The following is a 27,058-nucleotide window of genomic DNA, read 5'->3' on the forward strand; positions in this document are numbered from 1 at the left end:
GATACAGAGCCTCCAACAGCAGCAGCCCTGCACAGACTGGTGCAGCCTGGGCCCTCACTCTCACAGCAGGGCAGGAGGTGACAGGACTGGGCACAGAGGAAGAGGTTCACTAAAGATCACAGCAGGGCAGGAGGTGACAGGACTGGGCACAGAGGAAGAGGTTCACTAAAGATAACTGCAGTCAAGCAAAGCCAGTTTTCCCAGATGATTCCAATGTAAGTATATAGAGCTGAGCCTGGACTCAGAATGGAAGTCTTATTTGACTGAATCACCTTTTGGAGGAATCTTCCTCTCCACTGACTACTGAGGCAACTTGGAGAAAATCTCCCTGAACTGCTGGAAGTCATTTTGAGAAGCCCAGTGGGTGCACTGAGCAGGCAGACAATACCTCTGCAGAAGAGGATACAGCAGTAATAAGATTATAGGAAAAGGCACAGATTTCATGGATGAAGCAGATAGAGGAAAGCAGAGAGCAGCAAGGTTAATGAAGGAAGCTAACAAGTTTATAGAGGCTTATAAACTAAGGAATTTTTCACAGTGAAGGATAACATGAGTCTTTAACCTTCAGTGTATGTATACAATGAAAATTAGCAGAGGAATTTTTCTTCACTTAAACCAAGACTTTAGAAACAGAAAGGAAGTAAAGCATTCCTAAAATTGTCTGGGAAAAACACAATCATGCCATACCCAAGGTATATAAGAAGAATAAAGCTGAAATGGAGTAATTTCCAAATAAATTAATGTAACAAATATTCTTAATTTCTGCCTTAGAGCCTCAAGTATTTTTGTCTTTGGGCTCACAGAATTTTTATTTATCTACAGCCACCTACTCTGGTTAACAACAGTCATGTTGCATTTGGCATTATAAAATAAAACAAGTGATGCAAGGCATCATAAGAGAAATCAGTTTTCTTTTGTTGATAGTGTTTTGTTTTGATGCATTACTGTGACCTGACACAAAATGTAAATGCTCTCAGTCAGACGAGCCTCTCTAAGCTTTCAACACTGGTTTCAGTATTTGCTCTCACAGCATAAGGGAATTTGTTTTGATAGAATAAATGATGTAAGAATTTGTCTCACAGCCTCTCCAACTATTTTCAAACTGAAGACATTGTTGCAAATCTGTATTTATTTTATGCGCACATTTAAATGTGAGGCAACCACAAAGGAGAGAAACCATAGTAACATGCTCAAGCTTGACTTTCATGTAGTTGATTTTGACCTTCGTTGGTTTCTGATTCCTTTTGTTTCCCTTGCAGTTAAACCGACAATAATTCACACTGACATGTATGTAAATAGCATCGGCCCTGTGAATGCTATCAATATGGTAGGTAAAGGATTACCCATTTTCCTTCTTACAAAGTCTCCATCATTTGGACATTACAAAGCTTCCACTAGTTCTTAATGTTGTGGCATACCTATATTATTTTGTAAATCTCATTTTAATTATGGGTGGGAGGACTTTGTGAGGTGTAACTGTGTACAAACCAGAAAACTGAGCTTTATGCTGAAAAACTGTGAAAATATTAATTCAAACATATCCTCACATTTTTATGTGCTCTGCTTTCAAATGCTTTGCAGCAGTTTAACTCTGGTAAAACTGAGCTTCCAGATTTCTACAAAATCAGGAAAACCATTCATGAGGGATATTAACACTCTTCCCACCAAGAGATAATAAGTAAAAAGCCTAAAACTTCTCCAGAGACTTCACCATTTCTGAGATTAACACAGGGAATTAAGTCAGCTCAAGCTTTTTCTGTCCTAGATCCAAGGAAATGATTAATTCTCTGACCTGAGCAGGTGTGGGCTGAGATGTGGGGGGACAGAATTAAGTGCATATAACACTCACTTTCACCTTAGTTTTACCCTTAATGGTAAAATAATAAATTGTTTTAAAACAATAATCTCTGGTAAAACATGCCTCAAAACTTCACCAAAAGAGATTGGTTTTATCAGGTCTGGTATCACCTTCTGTAGCTCCCAGGTTTTTCATATGAAATTAAGGAAAGCATATCAGGAGTTATGTGGAATGCTGAGTGCTGTGTTTTCATCAGTATTTCTGGTTAACACAACAGGAATATACAATTGATATATTTTTCGCCCAAACGTGGTATGACAGACGTCTGAAGTTCAACAGCACCATAAAAGTTCTCAGATTAAACAGTAACATGGTTGGGAAGATCTGGATACCAGACACATTTTTCCGAAATTCCAAGAAGGCTGATGCTCATTGGATAACAACTCCTAACAGGATGCTCAGGATCTGGAATGATGGCAGAGTCTTGTACACATTGAGGTACCTAACTTTCATTTCATTTTTCCTAAGAAAAGCCAAAGAGAAAAAATCCTGTGAATTTCGGGTCTTTTGACATTAAACTGAAGGAAAAAAATATTGTGTTTTCCTATATATTTATGTAAACAACCCTGGAAAAGGGAAGAATTTAGAAGATATCAGTTCTATGAAATTTATTCTATATTGGCACAATAAGAAATTTTATTTCTTCTTACAGATTGTAGTGTCTTGCTCCACAATAGTCACCTTCTTATACTGACATTAATATAGGCATTTTTATACTAATTAGTCATCACTTTCTATGATTTATTTTTTGCTATGTTTTATTGTCTGCCTTTGGTTTGGTCCCTTTTACTTTTTATTGTGTTAAACTGATAAATGTGAAATATCCTTGAATTAAGTAGAGGATATACTAGAAGCTATTAAGGCCTCTTATTCTGAATTGATTAGTTTAACCAGATTAAACTCCACCCTGAAAAACCAATTTATTCCTCAAATATCTTAGGCAAATAAGATTTTGCCATCCCAGCATTGAATATTTTACTCAAACCTATGGATATGCCCCATTCCACCAAAATTTTCATGGATCTGAATTTGATATATTCAACATCTCCAAGTGCCTCAGTCACATATATAGTTTTCCTGTTAAGACAAATTACTTTTTCAATAATTAAGTATGCATATGCCATAAGTAACAACTCAAATATCATATTCCAAATGATCATAAGATACTTCCTAAATGTGAAAATCCTGTGGGGTTTTCAATACATTTTCTTGCATGTGATATAATTGGATTAATGTAAAATACAGATAAACATAGCATGTTTTCAAGAGAATTTATAATTTAAAATGAGAGTATAGAATCAAAGATGATAGACATAAGATTATCTGAGTTTTCAACTGAATTTTGCCAGAGTTTTTTTTGGTTTTACTTTATTGGGTGCCAAAAATAACATTTTGAAAAAAAGTGCACTCATAATCTTAATGAATAGATGTGAGGCTTTTGTTAAGACAACCTTTTAATGTTGCAACTGTCTGAATTATAAAAAGGAGTTTTATTTCATAGTTATTTTACATTTCCTGCATATTGCATTTCCAGAAGAGATAATAGAATAATTAGAATTGAAATCCAATACAAATCAAAGTTAGTCTGGTAGAGATGAGCCTAGATCCACTTTTCAAATGTTAAATTTGGACTTGGCTTCACTACTGTCTGTTTGGATTTTATTACCTTTCTTTTCAAATTCCTTGGTTTCTCTCACTAGAAAGAGATGTATCTGGTAGAATTTGGAAACAGGTATCTGCTATGAATGTATATTTAATTGTGCTGGTGAGTCACAGCAAGCACCAAGGATTCAACCTCGATTAACTCAGAAATGAAATGTGATAGTATCCCACAGCTGGGATTCTGTCCTGAAGAGGGATCCTGAAGGGATGATTGATTTTTCTCAGTCACATCCCCCAGGTTTAAGAACCACCCTGTCCAGCAGGAAATCAAGTATCTGTGGTACTGAAGATGATGAAAATGAGAAGAGGAAGGGAGACAGGGAAATTAAATGTATTCCTAAATCCCTACTGCAGAAAGGCTGTCTTTGGACTCCATTAACTTGGTTGATCCAGCATTCCCATAGGATGAGACTCAGCGTTCTTTTCCCACAACACCTTCATTCAGAAACCTGGAGACAAACCAGGGCTCTTCATTTAGAAACCCCAGAATCAGCAAAAACCAGAAATCTACAGCTTTCCTAGAGACACCTTGTGGAACGAACATTTTACCCCACCCTTTTCTTTTTCCATCTCTCACCCTACCTCTTCCCCCTCTTCCAAAGTCCAGGTATCCTTCAGCTCAGGGCTGGGCTGGGAGTGAATGAAAAATGGCAGAGTTTTTAGCAGGAACACCAGAGGGTACATGTCATCTTACTTGGGATTTCTAAAAGTGATTGTCTTTTCCTGAGCTCAGCACCTACACTACCTGAGTAATCATGGAGACTCTCCTAATATTCAGTGGAGACAAACACCTTTTGGTACATTTTTCTTCTGATTAAATTTAAATGTCTTATTTTGGAGTGAGAGGAAATGTATCCTCAGAGTGCCTCTGCACTAGCTGTGAAGGGAGTCTAGATGGCTGTCTTGAATGCAGATGTCTAAATTTGGACTCCTATCCATCATTTCTGAAATAGAATTTTTGTCACATAAAATACATTTTCCTAGTGCATTATGGCATGTTGTGACACAAAGATTTGTCACTGCTCATGAGATGACATGTATATCTACTTATGGATTTGTCAGTCATGAGTAATGTTGCCATTTCAGATGCACAGGAACAGAACTTTATTACCTTCTTCCATTACACAGTCCAGAAAGTAGATGATCAGGTTCTATAGAACCAAAAAAGAAATATTGCTTATCAGTAACCATGATTTCTTCCTATGCTGGGAATATTCCAATAATTATATAGATAGCAATAGTTTACTAGATATAGATATATAGATGTAGATATAGATATAGATATAGATATAGATATAGATATAGATGATATAGATATAGATAGATATAGATAGATACAGATAGATATAGATAGGTATAGATAGACATAGATATATAATGTTTGTATATTTTATAGCCAAGATCCATATTAGTAAGAATCTTGCTTTGCTTTGCTTGCCATGATGTAGCTTTCAGGACAAACTTCCCTATATCCTGATCTCTTTCTTCTCAGGCTGACAATTGATGCTGAGTGTCAGCTACAGTTACACAACTTCCCAATGGATGTTCACTCTTGCCCACTGGAATTTTCAAGCTGTAAGTAACATGCTTAAAAAGATTCCTTTTTCTGACCCACACTGAACTTCTTATTATAAATTTATTTTTACATACTTAAGAGTCAGTGAAGGTTATGTACTCAATTAGACATACCCCACTGGTTTTTACATTTATTTTGATCTTTTTTCAGTACATGTATCATATATGTTCACAAATATTATTAAGAACTGCTATAAAAAAATTACAACATTTCTGGACCATATGTGATTAATTTATGCTTATATCTGACCATAAAACAAGAAATTTTTACTTTCAGCATCAAGTTTTTCTGGCCTTCCACTTTCTCTCTGTGCACAGGTGTTTTACTATTGCACAGCTGAGTCAAGAGTTTGACGTTTTGCAGTTAGATCAAGCTGTGAATTTCTGGTCCAGCTGCAGATTGACCTGGAGGATGGGCAAAATTACATCCTATTAGGTCCACAAAAGTGAAAAACCTATTTTTGAAACATTTGTCTCAAGTGCTAATATAATTTATAATTAATGAAATGTGACATTAAGTAAAAGGTAATAGTAAGTAACTTGAGAAAAACGTATCTATAATTTACTTGCAATATGCTTCTCCAGTTTCTTCCAGAAATAGATAGTAGTATTTTTACTCCCCAGAGCACCCTAAACTCTATCAGTGACTATGAAACAAAGCATTCTGTATTTTCCTTTGCAATAAGATGGCTACCCTAGAGAAGAGATCATTTACCAGTGGAAGCGCAGCTCGGTGGAGGTGGGGGACACCCGCTCCTGGAGGCTTTACCAGTTCGCCTTTACAGGACTAAGAAACACAACTGAGGTGGTGAAGACTACTTCAGGTAAGACAACTGGAGGGTTTACCTCCAGGTTCAGTTAGGATTTTATTAACAGAATTAAACCAAGAAAGAGATCTCTGGTTAGAACTTAGCATTTACACCGCACTGAACAATTACAGGCTTTTCAACATCGATGGAACCATCCAGGATTTGGCATCTCTGAACTCCTCACAGGAAAAAAAGACTAGTTGTTGTCTACTGTCCATACTTGTCCTCCAAAAAAGACTTTTGACTGTCAGGAGAAAGCCACTACTACAAAGGGTGGATGGCTGAGGGAACTCTCAGTGCTTCAGTGCAGAAAACTGAGGCACTAAAGGATGATCTGACACTGCACTGAACATTTTACAATCCCCTCCCCACTGCCAGACACAGAAAGTAATCCTGCACAAAAATGAAACTCAGAGTGCCAACCTCTTTACTACAGAGGCTCCAAGTTTACTTTGTTCCTTAAAATAAGGCATGTTCAACTCTCATTAAAGAAAAAAGCCTTACAAATCAGTCTCAGATGCCTTTCCTTCATATTTCTATCTCCTTGGAAACAAGCAATGGAATTAAGAATGATAAATGAGGAAGTACTCAGTGTTTAAAAATACAATTTTAACCCTACTAACTGAAAGAAAAAATATTTTTTAGACATATATATTGTTTTATTTCTCAGTGGAAAGAAAACCAGTGACAATGAGGAGGGATGTAAAGAGGAACTGCATATTAATATTCTTGTATGTGCATGATATCTTTCATTTCTTACTTTCAAAAAGAAAACAATGAAATGCAAGCAGGTTGGGTTTTTTTTCAGGCTGCTTCCAATTTTTACCTTACTTTATAGTTCTGGCAAGAATCTTAATTTAAATTCAGACATTTGTATTTATGATGACTTCAGAAGTACCCCCACCCATTTTATTTCTAAAATAAAAGGCCAGCATTGCTGTTATATACAAAAAGGAAAGTGAGATACACCAGAGTTGAGAGGAGCCTGCTGTATGTTCCACAGGAGAAAAAGCAAAGAGATGGAGAATTAATTCAAGTTCCAACTCCTGAGTCTCTGGACATTAAGCACCAATGATGTGTTCAGTCTCATGAGCAGGGCAAAACCAGAATGCAGAAATTTAAGCCTCATGGAGTCTTCTGCTATTTTATCCGAGGAAGGTATTTAGTCAAGTATTCAAGAAAGCATTTAACTTTTCTCATTTTCTTAGGAAGACAAACATTAAGTTGCAAAAGAGGACAGGAGAGCAGCATGTTTGCAAGTCGTAGCTGCCAATAACAACCATCACACAGGGCAAAGATGTAAGCAGCAATAAATATATCTCCCTTCAGACAGCACAAATGGCAGCATTGCACCCAGGTGTGCTTCCAGTCTCAGCCTGTCCACGTTGAAAAATAACTATATTCCAGCCTTAATTTGAGTTTCTTCTATTTGCTATTTTCTGCTTGAGCCATTCTCTGATCAACTTTTTTTTTTTTTTTTTTTTTTTTTGACCAGAGACAGAAAATAATAAAATCTTAACATGCTACAAGCTTCCTATACCCTGATTTAGTGCACTGGGGATTCAAAAGCATTCTCTAATATTTTGTTAGTATGAACAAGGTGAATACTGGGAAATAAACAGTAAGACACAAAAGAACTAAAAATCTCTTTCTCATGCAAAGAAAATCTTTCTTTCATTGTATAATCATTCAAGCTTTTAGTATTTACCTGGAGTACTCCCATAATGCAGCATCTATAGTTTTTAATATGATGACACACACCAGTCCATTTTATTTTCATTAAAATAAAGTCATTAGCAGATAATATGCACTCTAAAGCAGTGAAAAGTTGTCACTCAATTCCTAAGTCAAAAAGCACATGAAAGCTACTCAGCCTGCTGCTGCTGATTTCACATGCCTGCTGTGTATAAAAGTTTGGAAAAATGTCTAGTGTGTGTATTTCTTCTGCTGCAGTTACCCTGTGTATGATTTTCATTGCTCATTTTGATTTTATAACAACAGATATGCAAAACCAGATTTTATTTTGACCTAAGTGTAGCATCTAAATATTTAGAAAGTGGGGAAGAACCCAATAACACAGAGGTTGACATGAATCTGATCTATTTACTACAAATATTTTCTTAAAGCCAGCAGAGCCTAAAGGGTCTTCATGGCTTCCTTAAGTGACTTATTAGCATGTGTAATAAGTGACTTATTAGCATACTGGCACCTTCATTGCATCCAGTATTCCTCAGCCACACTCTACCAATAATTACACTCTTAGCATGTGCAGATTTTCAATAGTTTCATGAAAAGGACAAAAAAACGATTCCAAGTTTATTAGCAACCTAGGTGCAGCCTGAGTGCCCCACTTAAATGTCTGAGTACCCACACAGGTAAAATAATCTTGACACTTTGTGCAGTTACTTTCAGTGCAGAATTTCAGTACAAACCAATGCCAGTGCTTTGGTGGAGATAGAATCTGAGCTACAGTGAAGGAGACAACGGAAAAATTAATGAGATGTTGGAAAGAGGGCTATACTGTACTCCCAAAAACTCTTCACCCAAAATTAAATTTAGGTGAAAAAAAATCCAGAGAAACCAGAACAAGAAGGGGTGTTAGAGAATAGTGAATTTAATAATAAGAGAACAAAAGGATCTTGGAGCTAGTGTTAAGACATTTGAAACTGGAGTAAACTCTCTTGATTTACTCAATTTCAAAACAAATTCTTGTTTCCAGCTTTATACATCCCAGCAACTAAAACCTTCTGGTCCTCGAGGGCTGTGCTTGCTTTGTGTGTGGAGAGAGAATCAGGATGGCTGAGGTTTGGCCATTACAAGCTCCACCACCGTCTCTGTCGCGTCAAAGCTGAACACGCGGGCTGGGTTTTGTGCAGAGAAGGACAAGGCTTGTTTGAGTGTAAGCTTCCTAAGGCCTGATAGTCCTGCTGAAATTAATACATTTATCTGCTGCTCTTCCTTTGCACGCACTGCTGAAATACAAGATTAACTCAAAGGACCAGATGTCAGAATTCTGTCCCTTAGTTAGCAAATCCCAGCAAATCCCAGCTACAGCTGAAAAAAATCCAACTGGAATATTAGAAACCATCCCTCTTCTTCTCTTATCTGAAGTAAGTCATCCTGAATTACCAGCTTGTTTCCTTCTAAACAGAACATTTATATGCAACTTTAATTTTCTTCAAAAGTCACTGACCAAGCAGTAAGAAATAATTTAGCAAATGGAATCCACTGTCCACTAATAGCAGGAACTCTTAAAAAAAGTTAACTGTAAACCTTCTGCCCTATGGATATTTCATTAAAATAACTAAATAGTCCATATACATTACCTGCATATATTTTTTGCTTTTTCACTATAATCACTTTTGCAAACAGGATTGGTTTAGTTTAGATTATTTCCAATAGAGTACACATTGAGACCTAATATCATCTGAGTTATATAAGCTATTACAGTTGATTTCATACACTAAGGAACTGAGATGGGTATAAGATATTTTGCATTATGGATGTATGTCAATAATCACTGCTCTAAGGGTGCATATGTTATTAAGGAACCACCATTTCTTGTGTGTGACCTTTTTGCTCACAGTTTAAGGCCCCATCAATGGGGCAATGAGATTCTCCAATAAAAAAGGGATGAACTGATGGAAAAGTCTCAAGAACAAAAATTTGCCAACTTTCAAAATTTGGATGCACACTGCTATGAATAAATCTTTCAAAGAAAGCAACAAGTGATACAGAAGTATAAGATTTGCAAAATATAATGCAGACATGGATTATATCAAGGACATATTGCACTCTGGGAAAATAGGACATCCCAAAATTTGTAATTAGTTACCTTATTTAAAGAGGGAAAGATTGTAGGAAGGAAATAATAAACTGCACAAATATAAAAACATCAGGAGTTGTGCAAAAAATTTTGGGGTGCTGTAGCAGTCCACAAAGGACAGAGAACACGATATTATGGCAAAAACCTGCATTGTGTGTAGACTTGGGAAAAATATTCACAGTGAAAAATTTATGTCAAATGGTTGTTGCATTCTGCTTGATTAATAAAAAAAAAAATCACTTTTATGTGCAATATTTTGAGAAAGATGAGGTAGTGCAAGGGAATATAACAAGTAAAGAGTTTAGAAAACATGACTTATGGAAATATTTGGAAATATGGAACTAGTCTGAAAGAAAATATTATGGATGATCAAAGGAGCAAAACAACCATACTGTTTTTAAACCATTAGAATGATCAGCACTGGTAGAGAGACTTTAGGAAAATAGTGCACACCCTAAAATCAGAGAGTTTATGAAATCATACCACAGACCAAGGGGAAAGGAGTAGCTTTAAGCTTGAAATTCTTTCTATCAGTAGCCTTCCATAAATTTCATACAACTCCTAGATAAATTACACTTCTACTCACTGTTCCAGTTGTTTTGAACATACAAAATATTTTACTATGCAAAACAGTTTGTAAATGTGCAATTATTCAGGACAAATGGAGTTTCTGATATTCACAGTTCATTTCTGTGACTGGGTAGCTCCTTTTTTTAGACCAGACATTGTCTACTGCTTATTTACAGAGCCTGTCCTGAATTTTTAATTAGATACAAAGTCATTATAAGACTAATAAATAGCAACTCAACAACTCTACACAGGAGCCATAAGACTGGTCAGGCAATATCTGTAAATACTTTTAATTTTCTTCCTTTTCTATTTTTTAGAGAGCTAATTGGAGAGACAATTAAAGAGGCAATACAGTGTATTGCTCATAATTGATAAATCAGTAATGAAATATTCATCTTTCTATGCATTTATTAAACCACATAAGTAAATCTGGGTTTGGTTTCTGTTTTATCAGGAAAATATGGTCAGGGCTATTATTTTGTGGAAGAGGATATGTTTGCAGGCTTTTATACTTTCTTTCAATGTTGTATTCTAATGAATGAACTGTTGGCAGACATCCAGTCCCAAGAGGTTTCATAATGCTCAAAAAACCCCAGGAGTCTTCTTCTGCTTCTTATTGAGGCAAAATATGACAGCTGCAAAACAGATTTGTAGATCTGCATTGAGAAATAGTCCTGACATTAAAAATGGGCAGAAGTGGATTGCCACTGCACCTAGAAATCCCTGCCAGCCCCATACACAGCCTCAGGTTCCAGGATGGGTTGACTACAGCATATGGCATTGCCAGGGAGATCCCTCTGAGAACTCAAAACATCTCCTGTCTGAAGATTTTGATCTAGTGAATGTGTACAAGGTACCACTACCTGCATCTTGCTTTTGGCAGAATTTAAACATCTCTGTATCCACTTTGCAGAGGAGCAAATAATGACATAAGCTGTAAGTCAGAAAACCCAGATGACTATTAAAGTGTTCTGTGTGTTGTTATTGTTCTCTTTATGGTATGGGAAGGTATTTATCTTAATATCCTTATTTTTGAAAAAGCTATATTAAATTATTACCTTAAACATGCTTACTAAAAGAATACTGTCTCTGTAGGACAGTGAAACATTTAAAGCTGAAGAAAGATACAATAGACTGAAAGGCTTATTTTTTATGTTTGCTGTCTCAATGGAAATCATCAATTCTAAGCCAATATCCTTAAGATAACTCTAAATACCTTAATAGCTACACCTTAAGATTTTATTCCCATTATGAATAGCCACCTATCCTAGTAAGAGAGTCAACAGGGAATATTTTTGCTTATTAATTATTTTTCTGTTTTTAATTCAAACCCTCCCTTATTTTAACTTTCATGAAGCACCACATTACTGCATCCAAATATCATCATCTGAAGGAAAACAGGAGGAGTTAGATTATTTTACTTTCATATCATACCATTAACCAGGTTACACACAATTCTGTGAGAAGGAGCTCAGCTATGTTGGCAGCCTACAACAGTTTGATATTGCTCTTAGAGGATAAAAACCAGTCTAAGGTAACTACACTTGCATATTCTTTTAGAGAATAATGGATAAGAGATTTCTAAAATGTGAACAGAACAACAAATTTTTCCTAAAATAATCCACCTACTCCTGCTGGTCAGTCATGCATCAAATCATATTAATTAATGAATATTTACTAAAGTTCAACTGTTGAACAATTGGTTCAATGAAAATAATCTATGTTTCAGGATCATGTCTTCAAACAGGAAAACAGAAATACAATTTTCTTCATTCCCTACCTTTTATATAGTTTATTTTTTTTTCAGTTGGTTAGTTGCATGGCAATAAAAATATACAAGAAATTTTACGTGATTGAATAAACAAACTAATTCAGTAAACAGCATTTTGAATCCTCCCTGTCACGCAGACTTCCAAGATCTGTGTATGTGTACTTCTTTAGAACTGCAAAATAAGAACGCCTTAATACCATTTATCCTTATATAATCCCTGTAGAGACAGGGAAGTCTACAGGGACAAAACAAGGCTTCCCAGGACAGACAGGAGAGAGCAGACAGGAAGGACAGAGTCCTGACCTGGAATGGCTGGAAGAACTCAGAGCAGATCCATTTGAGTCTCTTCTCTGCTGGCTGTTTCAGCCCTTGGATAAAAATCTGCACAGTTGCCTTCCCACTTCTTTAGTCGTTTAAACACCTCTCTGTTCATCCTCTGCTGTGTAGTTTCTTTTCAAATCACTGTGGACCCATCCTGTGGCAGAAGAGCAATAGGAAAACCAAGGCCATCTTGGCACAGACTGGAATTTAACACAAATGCCATATCCAACAAAAACGCCTGTGGATCTGAGGAATGCAGATAATTAATAGGCAGGGTTTGCCTGGTTTCAGCTCTGTGCTCAGTTATGATCACAATAAAATGACCTTGGCAGTTCCTGTGGCAGGGGTAGTGTCACACACACTGCCATCACCCTGCTGGCTGCTCTAAGGTTCCTCAGGAAGGTCTGGGTGGGGAGCAGGGAGAGCTGGCACGGGGGGACATCACCCTTTGGAGTTAGTGCAAAAAACACCCAAAGACTCCTCCACTTTGCAGCCTCTTTCACAGTGATGGGTTAGAGCTTTTTGGATTAATAGGCAGGAAAAAAACAAACACTATTCCTAGGGAATCAATATGTTTAAAATTCTCACAGACCAAGAGAATCTGTTCAGGTTTGTATCTACAGAGATTCAGGTTTAGGCATTCAAATCCTTCCACTACTACCTAATCATATAAAGAGTTGAAGGGCTCTTTGATGATTACTTTTCATCTTTTGAGAGAGGTTAAAGACTTTCTTCAAATTTCAGTGACATTAAATAATGTCACAATTAAATAATTTAATAACAATTCAGCCTTTTTTTCTCCCAGTTTTTCCCAGTTTTTCCCAGACCCAATGTCAATCAGCAAAACAAAATCATGACAGTCCCTCAGGAAAAGGGTTGTTGAGATCTGAAATCTTCCTCGTGGTGACTCCCCAGTTAAACAAAGATCTTGAAGGTCAAGGTTTTTTTCTGGGTCTCTCTTTCATAAGGTTTTCCATATCTAAAAGCATGGCTTGCTAGGGCTTAAACTGAGCTTCAGAAAGGTCAGATAAGAATAAAAGGAATTAATATACAAGTAAGCAGAGAATAAGGGATAATGTGGGATCTTACAAGCATTTTCACTGAACTTATTCCTGGGTAATTACAAAAACACAGATGTTACAAGCAAGATTGATTTTGCATTAAATATACTTGTGTAGATATGATAGAACACTGCCTTTAAATAGTATTTGTTCATTTAATAGCAAGAAAATAATTAGATCTTTTAGGACATTTGAATTATTAAAAAGAAAGAAAAAGCAAAATTTTGTATGCTTCTAATTTTATGATAAAATCAGCAGGAGGGTGACTCTAAATCTTAAAACACTTCCTGGACATAACTAAGGCTAAACATTTTTGTGATGCCTCTTATGCCCCTATGAATATATTTTCATAAGTACTGGTGACTCTTTGAGACAAAGCATATTATCCCAACTCCCTTCTGTAATTCTTGTTTGATAAAGAAATCATCCTGCTCCTACCACTGAGTGACTTTCAGAAACACCATGAGAAAATTGTTGCAATGTCACTCTTGCCAGTTGCAGCCAGATCTAACTATAATTAATTGCAGGGAGGAATCTGGTGCAAAAGAATCAAACCAGGTGATGTAGTAGTGAAAGAACAATGTATAGTCATAATTACTTTAGAATAGAATAAGTCTGAATACTAAGCATTTTTAAAATAGGTAATAAGCATGTTTAAATCAGTGATATAAATAAATATTTTTTTAGTGTGCTGTTGAGATAACTAAAGTTCAAGCAATCCTGTGACAAATTGGAAGTTTTCTGAGCACTTCATCCTTTTATCTGCAGAATACTAGATAATCTCTGTAGCCTGTAAACTGATCAATGTAGGACTGACTACAGGTCAATTTCTGTACTGATGTTTCACTTCCAGACTTTTTTATGTCAAAAAAAGTTGTTTGTAGTACAATGATCATAAGATAATGTCTTGGACATTTTCTTCCCTTGGCCTTATTTTATTATTCACCATCTTCCTCCTTTCACAGTGGAGAAAAACTAATTCATTATGATGTTTGAAGATGAGGACAGCTTACTGTTCATAATGTGTATAGAGTAGGGATAGTTCATTTAAAATAGGTTTGGTTTTGCCTGGGGCACATATATGTCCTAAATAATAAACATGTTCCTCTGAGGCTGTTCTTACACATTCAAATCCCTTCACTGTGCAAGTGTAATTTCTAGTTCCTCAAACCCCTGTCATTACATGGCATTTTTAGTAACCTACTTATCTAAGATGCTGTTTTGTTGTTGTTACTGTATTTGAACAGATATAATTTAAAGGTTGGTTGGAAATAAGACATACAAGTCTTTGTCACATGCAACAAGAGCCAGGCAGCATCCATGGGAGCTAATAATACTCAAATCCAGGCATATGTTAAAAAAGACAGGTAAAAAGGAAATAAAACTAAATTAACATCACTAACTTAGAAGACACCTTCACAGTAAGCTTTAATTGTTAATTATTTTTATCAAATAATAAAATGGGAGAAACAAAAAGAAAATACACTAGGGTGTGAAAGGACAATGTGTACGTGATGCACAAACTACTGAAACTCTCTGCTGTACCTTTTGACTACAAAATATTCTACTTACATTTTTAGATCCACGTTACCTACAATTCCAAATCCCACCCTGCAATGCTGACAACACGTTCTCACAGAGGAATATAACAGCCTAACACTAAGCATGGTTGTAATGTTCAAATAGTTGCCATCATCACTGTATATTTCTCAGACATTAACTCCCTCATTTGTATTGTTAAAACAAATTCTGAATTGTAAATAATGTGTGTTTTAACCCTGCCTTCTGAAACAAGGCATAATTGCCCTCATTTCAACATACATTACAGAAGCTAAAAATACACCACTTATCTCAAAAAGTGATACAGTCTATTAAGTGAGTTCTTTGCTACTCTCAAGAAGATTACATAATTAAGGCTAAAGAGCTGCAGGATAAAATTTATGTAATAATACTTTCTTGTATCATGCCCTACATAGGAGAATATGAAAATATTTTTCAAGATTTAATGCGTAAAGTGCCACAACACCATTTGTGTGTCTTAATGCTAGAGACTAGAAATATTTATTAAACTAGCCAGTAATTGCTATTTTTTCTTTCTTGTCTATTGTTCCAAGAATTGAGAAAATTATGAAAAATTTTGACTAACGGAAATAATGTGTTCTTGTTTGATTGGAGCTCAATTTTGTCTATTTTAATCTGAGAACATGACTTTGTAGATTCATACTGTGTAGGTAACAATTCATCATACAAAGTTTCTTCCATTCTCAGTGCACAGGTTTAAAATACCTTCCACTTCCTTTGCCTCCCTCCAAAAGCCCTACAAGGAGTTCACACCCTACCCATTCAAATTACAGAGAGCAATAACTATTTGGCCTTACATAATATTCCTTCTCTACTTATGCAAAATGCAAAAACACACAGTCAATGAAGAATAAGCATTGATTTGATTATCTTCTGCTGCTACCCAGTAATTCTTATGCAAAACCAGAAGAAAACAAGTTTGAATGCTTCCAACCATCCTTGTAGTTCATCAAAATTTCCTTTCTTATTTTATGGGAGCAAATGTCTAGCTTGTAACAGAGCTAGTAGATTGTCCCTGCCACAAAATCCTAAGGTGAAACAGCAGTATCTTGGAACTGCATACATTGAATTTGGCTATAAAAATGCAAGAGCAATAACCAGGGCATTCATGACGGCATACTGTCACTCCAGTTGGCTCTAGTGGTAAGGATTTGATCTAAGAAAAAGAGTTCTTGAATAATTCTACTATTTTATTTCATCCTGGAAAAAGCAAACATATTATTGAATATGAAGAAAATTAATTAATTTTCTTCCCATTATTATTTTGAAAAACAAGGATTGTTGACAACTCTATGAAAATATTTAGAGAAAAACTAACATACTTTCCAGCATAGGTACAGGAAAACCTTTGGCTATCTTTCCATTCTGAGAGAAAAAAAATGTACCTTTGGTGAGAAGAAAAGTAAAAAATTTCATCAAAATAATTAATTATTAGAGAATAGTGCAAAGAGTAAAAAGCTAAAATAAAAAAATTGTATGAGTATCATTAGTATGCCTATCTGAATGCAGTGCTGCAGAGACTACATGTAAAAAACCCTCAAACTTACAATAAAATATAAAAATAAATTTAAATGAAAAAGTAGCTTTTCAGAAAAGGGTAATGAAGAGTATTAATTTTATGACATTTAATTAATTTACTCTGGAAATGTAAGCTTGGGAGATACAAACTCTTTTTACTTTGAGATAAAATTCCTGTGATAGTGGAATTGTATTCCAAAATCAAAGTTGTTAGCTCAAGGTAATATAAAAGAACAACAAATAAATTGTTTCATGTTGAGAGCTGCTTGAAGAACTTTGTTTACACCTGTATTCATGTTTTCCAACATTCATTTGGCTTAAAAATGTGTACACATAGAGATGTTAGGATCAAGAGACAAGGAGGAATCCACATCAGTAAAACACGTATTTTTCAAAAACTACCATCACCCATCTTCCTTTGAACTTGTAGAAATAATAAAATGTTTAAAATTTATCTGTCTGGGAACTGCTGGGATGCAATTTGAAAACACCACTATTACCAACATATTAAAAACTGAAAGCCATGTTATAAATTAAACCTCTGAGTTCAGTAGAGTAAAAGGTAATGAAGTAATGTTTTAAATGCTCTTTTGGCTACTCTTTCTCTCCCACAAACAGCAAAGTGTTTCCTAGGGAATGAGGAGCTGCCACTTCTTGCAGCCTTTCCTCTCTTTTACATACACAAGATCTGAACTTATAAAAAAATAACATAGGAGACTGCCGCTAAAGGACACAAAATGATTCACACTACTACCTTCAGTGTTAGAACAAAAACCCATGGCTTTATTTCTTGATTCCAGTATTTATAGATTCTTGACAATGTCCAGGGATTGGATAATTAAGTTACCACTTTCCCAAGCATGCGAAATGTCCATGTTTCTTAGAAGGAATGCATAAACATCTATGTTTATAGTTACTTTCCTGAGAAAGTGGCTACAACTATGAAAACAAGATCAGAAGGTTTCATTTCAGGGTGACAGGAGACCCCCCATGGATCTGGTTTCCAGATTCATTATATTGCAATATGTAGGGTGCACCTCAGCCTACAGGGTACACCTCGATCCACAGCTCCCTCTCCACAGTCCTGGGGCACTCCAAATGCATTCTTCTCTGTATGCCACACAACAAGATCCAACATTGCCAGTTCATTTTTAAAAGCTTTCCAGACATAATATTTTCAAATGTTTTAAGAAAAAAACTCTTAAAGAGACATTACTCTTGGATTCACGTTGTTGTAACCTCACTTTTAAGAAGATATTAAGAGGTTGCACTTTCAGGCCTGAAAACATACAGTGTGATGGCAATACACATTATGACATGGAATGGGGACTCCCAGGGGCACCTGTTTCGTAGTAGCTGTGAACTTTTATCCTGAATGTCTGTTTGAGAAATAAATAGTTCTTCAAAGGTCTCCTCTTGAAAAGATTAAGCCATTTCTACACCTTGTAGGATTTGGACTAAGGTGATTACACACACCTAGAAGTTCTACCTCTAGCTGTGAAGCTGGTAACTGGAGCTTCAAGATTGTTATCTGTAGTCTTAAAAGATTTTTTTCACATCCTAAGCTTGATCTGTTTTACTTCAAATGGCAATACTGGGTATAAATTATTCATGATTCATAGCTGTCTCTTTTGAGGCATGATCTTCAAACCAAGCATCCTCTTTACTTCTGTTCCTCCCTTCAGGCCTGTTGCATGCAGTCCTGTGGTCTTACTCTTGGTATTAAGTACAGTTTTAGAACATCATCTCATTGTTTGCCATTTTTCATAGTTTCTCACTCTTTCTCTCTTGGTTTCTTGAACAGATATGTTTTCTAAACTCTTCATTTATTTACTGTTTCATTAATAACCTAGTTTTTTCTACTTCAGTGTCTTTATTTCTTCTCTGATTTTGAAAATCCTTTCTTTCCCCCTTCTAATAACTAAATAGATAGTGGTTTTAAAGGCTTTTTCTTTCCTTCAACACTTTTACTTTCTACCTGATGTCAATAATATCCTCCTAGAAAGCTCAAGAGGTTAAAAGCACACCCACACACATTTACCATCTCCTTTCTTAGCATATAAATAACTGTTCTATTAGAGCTAGGGTTTTTTCCATTTCATTTTCTCACCAGTCACACCTTAGACAATTTTGCAACACCTACTTTTGCCAGCGGATGTTTCTGATGCTACCTGCTAACTGTGATTGTGAACAAGATTAATTTGCACATTGTTGAAGGTTTGCACCTGGCTTCTGCAAGATAAAATACTTAATAAACCAGAAACAATTTGGAATCTGCACACAGTACAGGCCTTGTCCTCAGGCTAACTGGTAGCAGGAGAATGAAAATCATGTTTACCTCTCAAATACTAGTCCACAATAGTGGCTTCTAGAAAAATATCTTGAATTGAAAAATAAATGTATTTATCGTATCTTTTATCAAAAATTGTTCTGAACACCAACAATAAGAACATCGTATTTTTAATAGTCACAGATGTGAACTGTGGAGCACTCTCTTCCAGGGAATTTTGTAATCTCTTTGTATGTTATGGTTTTAAAGTATGGTTTTAACAGCTTTTAGATGCATACAAAATGTTGACAATGAGTTACTCTCAAACAAGCCAACCTAAACACAGATACAGATGCTTCTAGTGAAAATATTTTCCTTTCATTCTGAGCTTTTGTATGTAGGATTTGTGGTATTTTAAAAGCAGAAGTCACTTGTGTATGGCTGTATGTAATGTATATGTAACACATCACTTATTTCTGTAATACATGTGACTTCACACAATTTCTATTCCTTTTATTAAGCTCAGTTCATGGAAAAATGTAACTATAGCTCTAAATCCTATGAGGCAGGCACTCTTCTTGAAACATGCACATTACTGGGAGCAGCCTGCTCCTGCAGAGCCTTTCAGATGTCCAGCAGGAGCACAGCTCATGTGGGAGTGAATGCAGTGCTACTGAGACAGCATGTTCTGCTCACAGAGCAGGGAGGCAGCAGCTCTGCAATCACTGCCACAGAAGGTTGTTCTTCACATGCCTTGAGCAGACCATGCAAGTTTAGAGCAGAATCTCCAGATGTTGTTGGAACACAGTGTGCAGGTGTTCCAAATGCCTTTATGGACTAAGAGAAACAGCTGTCCTACAGCTGGTCCATCAGGGAAGTGGGACTAGACCTGAGATCTCTTGCCTGCTGCTTCAGTGTCCTGATCATTTAATCCACACTGATTCTTTGACAAGTTTTTGGCTACAGTGTTTTCCAACAGGACAATTTACATTTTACCATGTGTCTTTGTTGGGTTCTTGTGCTCAAAGATATTTTCTTTTCTTACTGAGCTCTCTGAAGCCCACGACATTTGGTAGGTGACCCCACTGTGTTGAGTTTGATCGGTACAACTTTTGTTCTTTGTTGTTTTGCCTTCCAGGGTCTCATACTCAAGTGAAATTAATTTTTTTCTTGGTTAGTTGAATTGGTTTCTGGGGGATTTAAAACTGAATATCCACTGATGAAATATCCTAAAATATATAATGGAAGCTAAAAATAAATGGAATTGAAACACTGGGAAAAAAAAAGCCTATCTAATGCTGGAAGCTGAGCAATAAAGCCAGATGTATCCCTCCCTCCCAGCGCCCCTTGGGCTCTTTGTTTATGGTACTGTCTTCCCAGTCATCTCCCTGTGCACCCACTGGAAGTGAGGTGCTGGTGTTTGAGTGGTACTTCCTTGTATAAATATTTCTTCTGCTGGGGCGTTCAGACAGAATGAATCTGTGAAATCTGTAGCTCCCCTGCAGAACATTGCCTCCACGCACTCATGCCTTCTCTCCTCTGGAGAGGAAGTAGAAGGAAACATCAAGATATATTGCAGCCTCAGGTTATGTGCTACTGTCTCCTGGCCCTGAAAATAACTGGAAACATCAAAACCAAAGACTGAATGTACTGTATCCTGAAATTCCTCTTCTCTCCAAATGAAAGGCATTCAGAGGAATTCAAGAATGACCTCTGCCATGCACGACAATTCACAAAGATATAAAAGCAAATCTGAGAAGGGGTGTTTATGAACTACATTAGTCATGTGCAGTTATTTTAGCAACCAGGACTTGCAGAAAGCTCATGGAACAGTACTAATTTCAAGGATGTTCTCCAACACATCTGTAAGACTGCTGTTATTTATACCAAAATTATTAAATAATATACTTTCTCCTCATACTATTTACCAAATAGGTCTGTATATAATTTTTATTAGCAGTTTTTAACCTAGACCCCAAAGTGCCACATTTATTTAATTCCCATTTTTATATCTTACGTTTCTCTTATTACCCCTGGACTTGCCCAGAGTGTCTTTTCAGACAAGTCCTTTGCAGAGTCATCTAGAAAGTCCAACTATGTACACCCTTGGTATGGTATCAGCCTTGTTTGCCACCCCATAAAACAAAAACAATCACCATTTTGTGCTTTCTTTCTCAGATGCAAACTGCTGAAAATTTCAACATGAGAAAATTTACATCGTTTTGACAATCCTTATTCCATGCCATTTCATAATTCTGATAGTGTGTTTGATCTAAAGTACGAGGGTTATGTTGTACTTCATGCTTTGAAGTACAGAAACAGAAGTTATTTCCAGTTCTCCCTGCAGCAGGCAAGGTTGGATGCTGTCAGAAAGTGGCTATAGCATCTGGATATGTTGAAATGGATGAAATATAATAAAACATATTTCTTAGTTGCTTACATTGGTGATTGCATCGTATCAAAGCCTGCATTATTATGGCAATAGGTTAAGTACTCAAAATTAGGCAAGTCATTATTTTAAGCATGCACAGAGCCCTGCTATAGGTGCATCATTTGCTTGAAGCAGACAGCTTTTCTTGAAGGTATTCAGAAAGCAACCAGACATCCAAAAAAGCCAAGGACACGGGATATATCTGGCATAGCAAAATTCCTGACAGAACATCACCCCAGCTGGTGCTGCTGCTTGGAAATGGTGACTCTCTACTTTCCCTCCTTACTTGAGATTTCCTCTCATCCTCACAGTTTCTAATCTCTGACCTGGATGGACTTTTTATCACAGTGAACAAAACAGGTTCTTTAGAACCTGAATGACTCCTGAGTATTCAGAGATGAGACACTGAGCTCTCATCCTTGGTTGATGCTTCCTAGGCAAGGGGGGAACAGGAAAGGAAGCAGTAAGGCACTACTACAATTTTTAGATTATTTGCACTCTGGAACATAGTGGTTCACTCACAGAAGTTGCAACCTATTGCTGCTGTCACATCTGAATACTAACCCTGCACACTAAAAACCCTTCTGTTTTTGCTAATGCCAATGTAATAGCTTATTCACATTTACAGACAAGCAAAAAAAAGTTGTTTGTAATTATGTCACAAACTAGGAAAAAATCATATCATGGGCAAATATAATGGGTCAGTAATGTTCATTTTCCTTTCAGACTTCTGGCACTCACAGATGAAACCTTAGAAACAAACACTCCTAAGTTTACGTTCAGTCTTTCAATAGATTTCCACATAATGACATTTTTTAGCAACAAAAAAAGTCCTCAGGCTGAATCTTGTCTGTGATTTCAAAGAGAAGGTGCAGACAACAGTAATAGATTTTAATTACTGCCTAGTGTCATTACATTCTTTCCTCCTATAATTAGAAACTAATGAGAAATGGAACACATTCTGTCAAATGAACAGAGAAAACAGCTCTTCAAGTGGAATGAGTGGCCTAGGACCAAACAAAATCCATAACTGTTGGGCAGAAAGTCATGTCATACATAAATAAATTTCATTTGCTTGGATGAGTGTAATGATTCATCTCATTTTGCAGAAGTTTCATCAGCTGAGATTGTCATTTCACAAACATAAACTAATTGCAGCTCTCTTCTGCCTGCTCCCACAGGAAATCAAGCTGTTTAATGTTAGACATATTAACACACAGACATACACCTTATTCCTTACTTTTTAAAAACTGCACCAAAAAAAAAAAAATAAAAAGGAAAAAAAGGCAGATCTCCTCCCATCCCCTGCCCTCCATCCAACCGTGGAATGCAGTTAGGATTCATCCCTTGGAATGTAAATTGAAAACCAGGCTTGCAGCTATCTGAATCCCAGAGATAATCTTATATAAATGGACTACAGTGCAGCCTTTGTCAAAATCTTAATATTGTTTTACCTCATTGCATAATCAAACTATAATCACAGCTTAGAAAGGGATATTAAGAATTTCTATTATTAGATTTTTTGGGGAAATCACTCGGTACAGTTGCTGTGCTGTACCAGCAATGACCATGGCTCACCCCATTTTTTATGTACTGACAGCAGTCAGGGAGGGAATGGCACTGCTTCCATGTGCAAGTCTGTTAAAAGCAAATACCTGCAATGCCATGGCATATTTTCTTTCTTTGTCCTAAAGGCTAAATATTTGCACCATTTTATTTCACATCATGACTTCTCTATGACTCAATTAGTGGTATTTTACAGCCAAACCTCAGAGGGAAAGAGATTATTGAGCAATTTTGGAAAGGAAGAGACTCAATTTTTTTAACTCTCTGGTCCTTCTGCAGTCTAAAAATCTGTCAATGAAAGAAGAAGAAGCTGTAAAGGACAGAACCAATGCAAAGAGCATTTGGCAAAGAATGAGATAAGGAGAAGGTCTCACGGTCAGATTCGTAGGGAACAGTTTTCCTCTGGTTTTACCTTTTCCCCAGACTTTTCATTTCTGGCTGTGGAAACAAATAAATCTCATACAATATATCAGCTTATGATTAGTACTGTGATCAGACTTCTGTCCTGTCTTTATGAAAATAAATTCAGGCATGTGTCCAGTGATCAAATACTTCAGCCAAAATTATTTTCCTGCCATATATGTAAAAATATTGCACTGTAAGAGGGAATATCATTTTTCCATGTCATAGAAGTCCAGTTTTAGAAGTACATTGGTACTGAATTTGACAGACTTGTGAACTTCCTGATCTGTTGGAAAATGGAAAAAAACCCAAAATAGGTCACTTTAGATTTCACACAAGATAATTATTGGAACAGGTTAAATCTGAATGTGCATAAAAAACTGTGTGTTTAGAACAAATATCATATTTTCTTTATGCCACTGTATCAGTGTAAGACATCTCACTGAACTGTATCTGCAGGCTGACTCAGTGCCCTCACCAAGACAGTAAATGCCAGCAAAACTCCCAATATAGACCCTGTCAAGGGAAGAAAAGAGATGGGCACAAAAGCCAAATGAAGATGCATCAGGACAAATACACCAATTTAAGCTATTAAAATGATTTTTCATCCTAGATTAGAGCTGCACTGTACAATGTAATCCACAGGCTGATACTTGCTTGATTTGATAGAGAGGTCTGGCTCCTGTCCCCATTCTCCCCTTTTCCTGCTTTCTCTGGGGGCAGGGATTTGTCTCCAGCCACTGCTGAGCAGAACATACACCAGAGCTCTGGTACCATCACCTGATTTGACACGAAAGAGAAAAGGCTTTGTCCACATTCTTTTCTTTTTCTTTCATTTCATCTCCACTTGCAGCAGTGTTTGGGTAACCTCGCTTCCCTCCAGCTTGCCAGGAGGGCACATGGTGGGAAGGAAATCAGCCACTTTACAGGCAATGCCCCACAACTTTACCAATTATTTATTTTCTGTTATTGCAGAATATCTGTCTGAAGATGGCACCAAACCTGATTCTTTCATGAAGGATGAATTTTGAATACTTTTGATTTCATTTAGTATTATCTTTATAGTCTGTACTAATCCAGCATTTTTTAAGAACTAGAGAGATTTAGAAGCTCCTACAGGAGATGTTTATAGATATCACACACCACTGTTTTGATGGTATTTCCATGTACCATGACCAAACCCAAGAAAACACATCGATTCCATCAAAATACCATGTACCCGTTCCTTCTTTTAAAATAAACCACGACTACTAGCTGTGTTCTCTGAAACAGAAAAGAAGACTTCTGTCCATGCTAACAATAAAAGAGACAGAGAGAACAAGCTGTTTATGAGGAAAAGAAGATCAATTCTGTTGCCACAGTTGTTCTTCATTAACAATTGATGAAGTTTATTCATTACTTGTAGCACAAAAGTGATGCTACTTTGGGGATATTTCTATCACACAAGAGTTGCTTTAGTCTCTAAAAGTGCTCCTCTAATAACAGACCCACACAAGTCAATTGTGCCATTTCAGTGTTTGTATAAACATTCAATGGCAAAAATTATTAGAAATTTTTAAGACTTGGTTTTCCACTGGCAGACTTGCAAGATTTTCTTATTTCGATTCTGAGGTGACAGTGCCCTCCTGTGGCATGAGGTTTTTTATTTGCTTTTTCCCCTATGTATACTCCATCCAGAAAGATTAACTGGATAGGGTTTCCCATCTAGAAGCACGTCATTTATTTATATACTTGTTTATATGAAGTAATTTTGAGAAAAGGTTCCATTTATAGCTATATTTTCACATGTCTCTTTAAACAAATATTTTTAAAAGTGCTTGCTCTTCTCAGCATGGTTTCTGTGTAAATTTAGGGGCTATAAGCCCATTGGGAATCTGGACAGCTGGTGCATCTCTGTCTGTAGGAACCATGTGGTTGGTTGTTGCACTAACTAAACTCTGCCCATTACATACCATATCAGCTGTAACCTATAAGAATCCTAGTTTTTAGTGATTTGATTTGTCTTTAAGGAGCAAATGATGGCCCTGGGAGAGTTTGGATAATGCATTACTCTTTTCTTATCTGACTTTTTTTGACAGTTTAACAAATTCATGTAGTGGAGAAAACCTTCAAATTTTAAAAGGAGATACTAAAGATACTTGGCAGTTTTGTTGGCAATTATTGATTCATTACCAACATTCTCCACATAACTTATTTTCTCCACAGATTTCAAAATTTTAAGCACAAAAGGCTCTACCTTATAAACGCTATCAGAATTACTAAAACAGATGTTGATTTTTATGCTACTAAACGTTGACAAAAATATTTAAGGTAACTAAACACTCAAAGAAAGCCCTGTTCAGACTCTGGGATAGAAGACTTGTCATCACTCAGGGAGAAGAGCTCCTGTCATCATGGAGTCAGCATGAAGAGATGAACTCATGTGCTGAAAAGTCTCAGCAACACAGAGAAATTCTGGAGATTTTAGGGAGTGGAATGTACAAAGGAACAAATACAGTTTGAGAAGAAGAGAGCCATTTCTACCATTCATCTGTTTCAGTGGTGCCACTCAGAGTAGCTTTGTAAGAAATGGAGAGAGAAAAAAAGTCTTATAAATTCTCAAAAACCTTATTTTTGACATGTCTATGCACAATTCACTGTTTTCCAAAGCTTTGAAGTTAGCCATGAATGACTTACTAATGTGAACCCATAACAAGGGGTTATGGGTTCATAACCTGATTGAATTCCCTGTTCAAAACTCCATATCCTTAACAGAATTGAAACACTGAATTTTCCCCACTCAAAAACCATCTGAGAACGAACTGAAGTAACACATACAAGTAACTTGGCCACGTGGCAAATACATGATTTTTGAAGCTCTTCTGCAGTTCTTTCAATAATTTAAATCCAGCAGTGTTTTAAACAATAGGAAAAAATCTCATAATACTAAGTGTGAGACAATCTTAGCTCCAAATGTTGCTACCTGAGCTATAATAAAGACACCAATTTCTTGTGGTGTTATAAAGATGTTATTTTCTCTTGCATTTGCACTACTTTCCAAATCACTTTGGAGTACAAATTAGAGCTTTTCCCCCCAGTACCTTACACTTTGCACAGTCACTTAAACAGGCATAAAGAGAGCACTAATGGGTGTAATTCCCCATTTGCTTCACACAGGTATAAAGGACTCCTCAAGCAGGAGCAATGAAGGATCACACCCACTGTGCTGATTCAATCACTTAAGTACAGTGTACATTCCCCCTGGCTATGCTTCCTGCCACGACTAATTCCTTCTATTGAACCTTTGGGACCCAGGCCAGCACATCTGCACAGACGGTTCCTCAAATCAGGAATTCACTTCCCTACCCTCTAACAGGGCCCAAATCCTGGTATTCAAATCTCTGTGTCACACAAGTGTAGGTTAGGAGGAAGATGAAAATTTCCAAAGTTCATACAGGCTGCTATGAGCCTGTGTGAATTAGGATGGAACAGGACTGTGCTTGCAAGGCTTTACTAAGGTCACAAGCACTGAAAACTGATGCATGGGTCTAATTTTCAAATTATCTCCTACTCTGGAAATGACTCAAGGTCCATGCACTTCCTCTTTGTGCCCCAAGAAAAATACTCAACTTCCCATTCAGTGTGGCAGCATGAAGATGCTGTGTCTCATGTCAGAACACTGCTCTACATCTCTTCATCTTTCTCTTGATCTTCCAAACATAATTAGGAGGAATATGCACTTAGTAGAAAATGTGAAATGAGCATTTATACATGAGGACCTGGATACCATTTTCCTGAGGGACTGCATTCTGGTTTAATTATATGTCATTGAAGAAATGGGTTAACTTGCTATTGTATC

The 27,058-nt window shown here is 36.5% G+C and overlaps 1 protein-coding gene across 2 annotated transcripts in view; it reads left to right on the top strand.

The window, feature by feature from the left end:
* The window catches only part of GABRG2 (gamma-aminobutyric acid type A receptor subunit gamma2), a 62,454-nt gene that overhangs the window by 24,970 nt on the left and 10,426 nt on the right, over positions 1-27,058 (top strand). For both annotated transcript variants that reach the window (XM_086851642.1, XM_086851641.1), the window contains exons 3-6: positions 1,260-1,327; positions 2,076-2,296; positions 5,013-5,095; positions 5,782-5,919. In XM_086851642.1, coding sequence (XP_086707768.1) covers positions 1,260-1,327; positions 2,076-2,296; positions 5,013-5,095; positions 5,782-5,919 — 510 coding nt within the window. The remainder of the gene's footprint in view (positions 1-1,259; positions 1,328-2,075; positions 2,297-5,012; positions 5,096-5,781; positions 5,920-27,058) is intronic.

This window comes from Cyanistes caeruleus, chromosome 15 (genome assembly GCF_971803275.1).
Source record: "Cyanistes caeruleus chromosome 15, bCyaCae1.hap1.1, whole genome shotgun sequence".
Lineage (NCBI taxonomy): Eukaryota > Metazoa > Chordata > Aves > Passeriformes > Paridae > Cyanistes > Cyanistes caeruleus.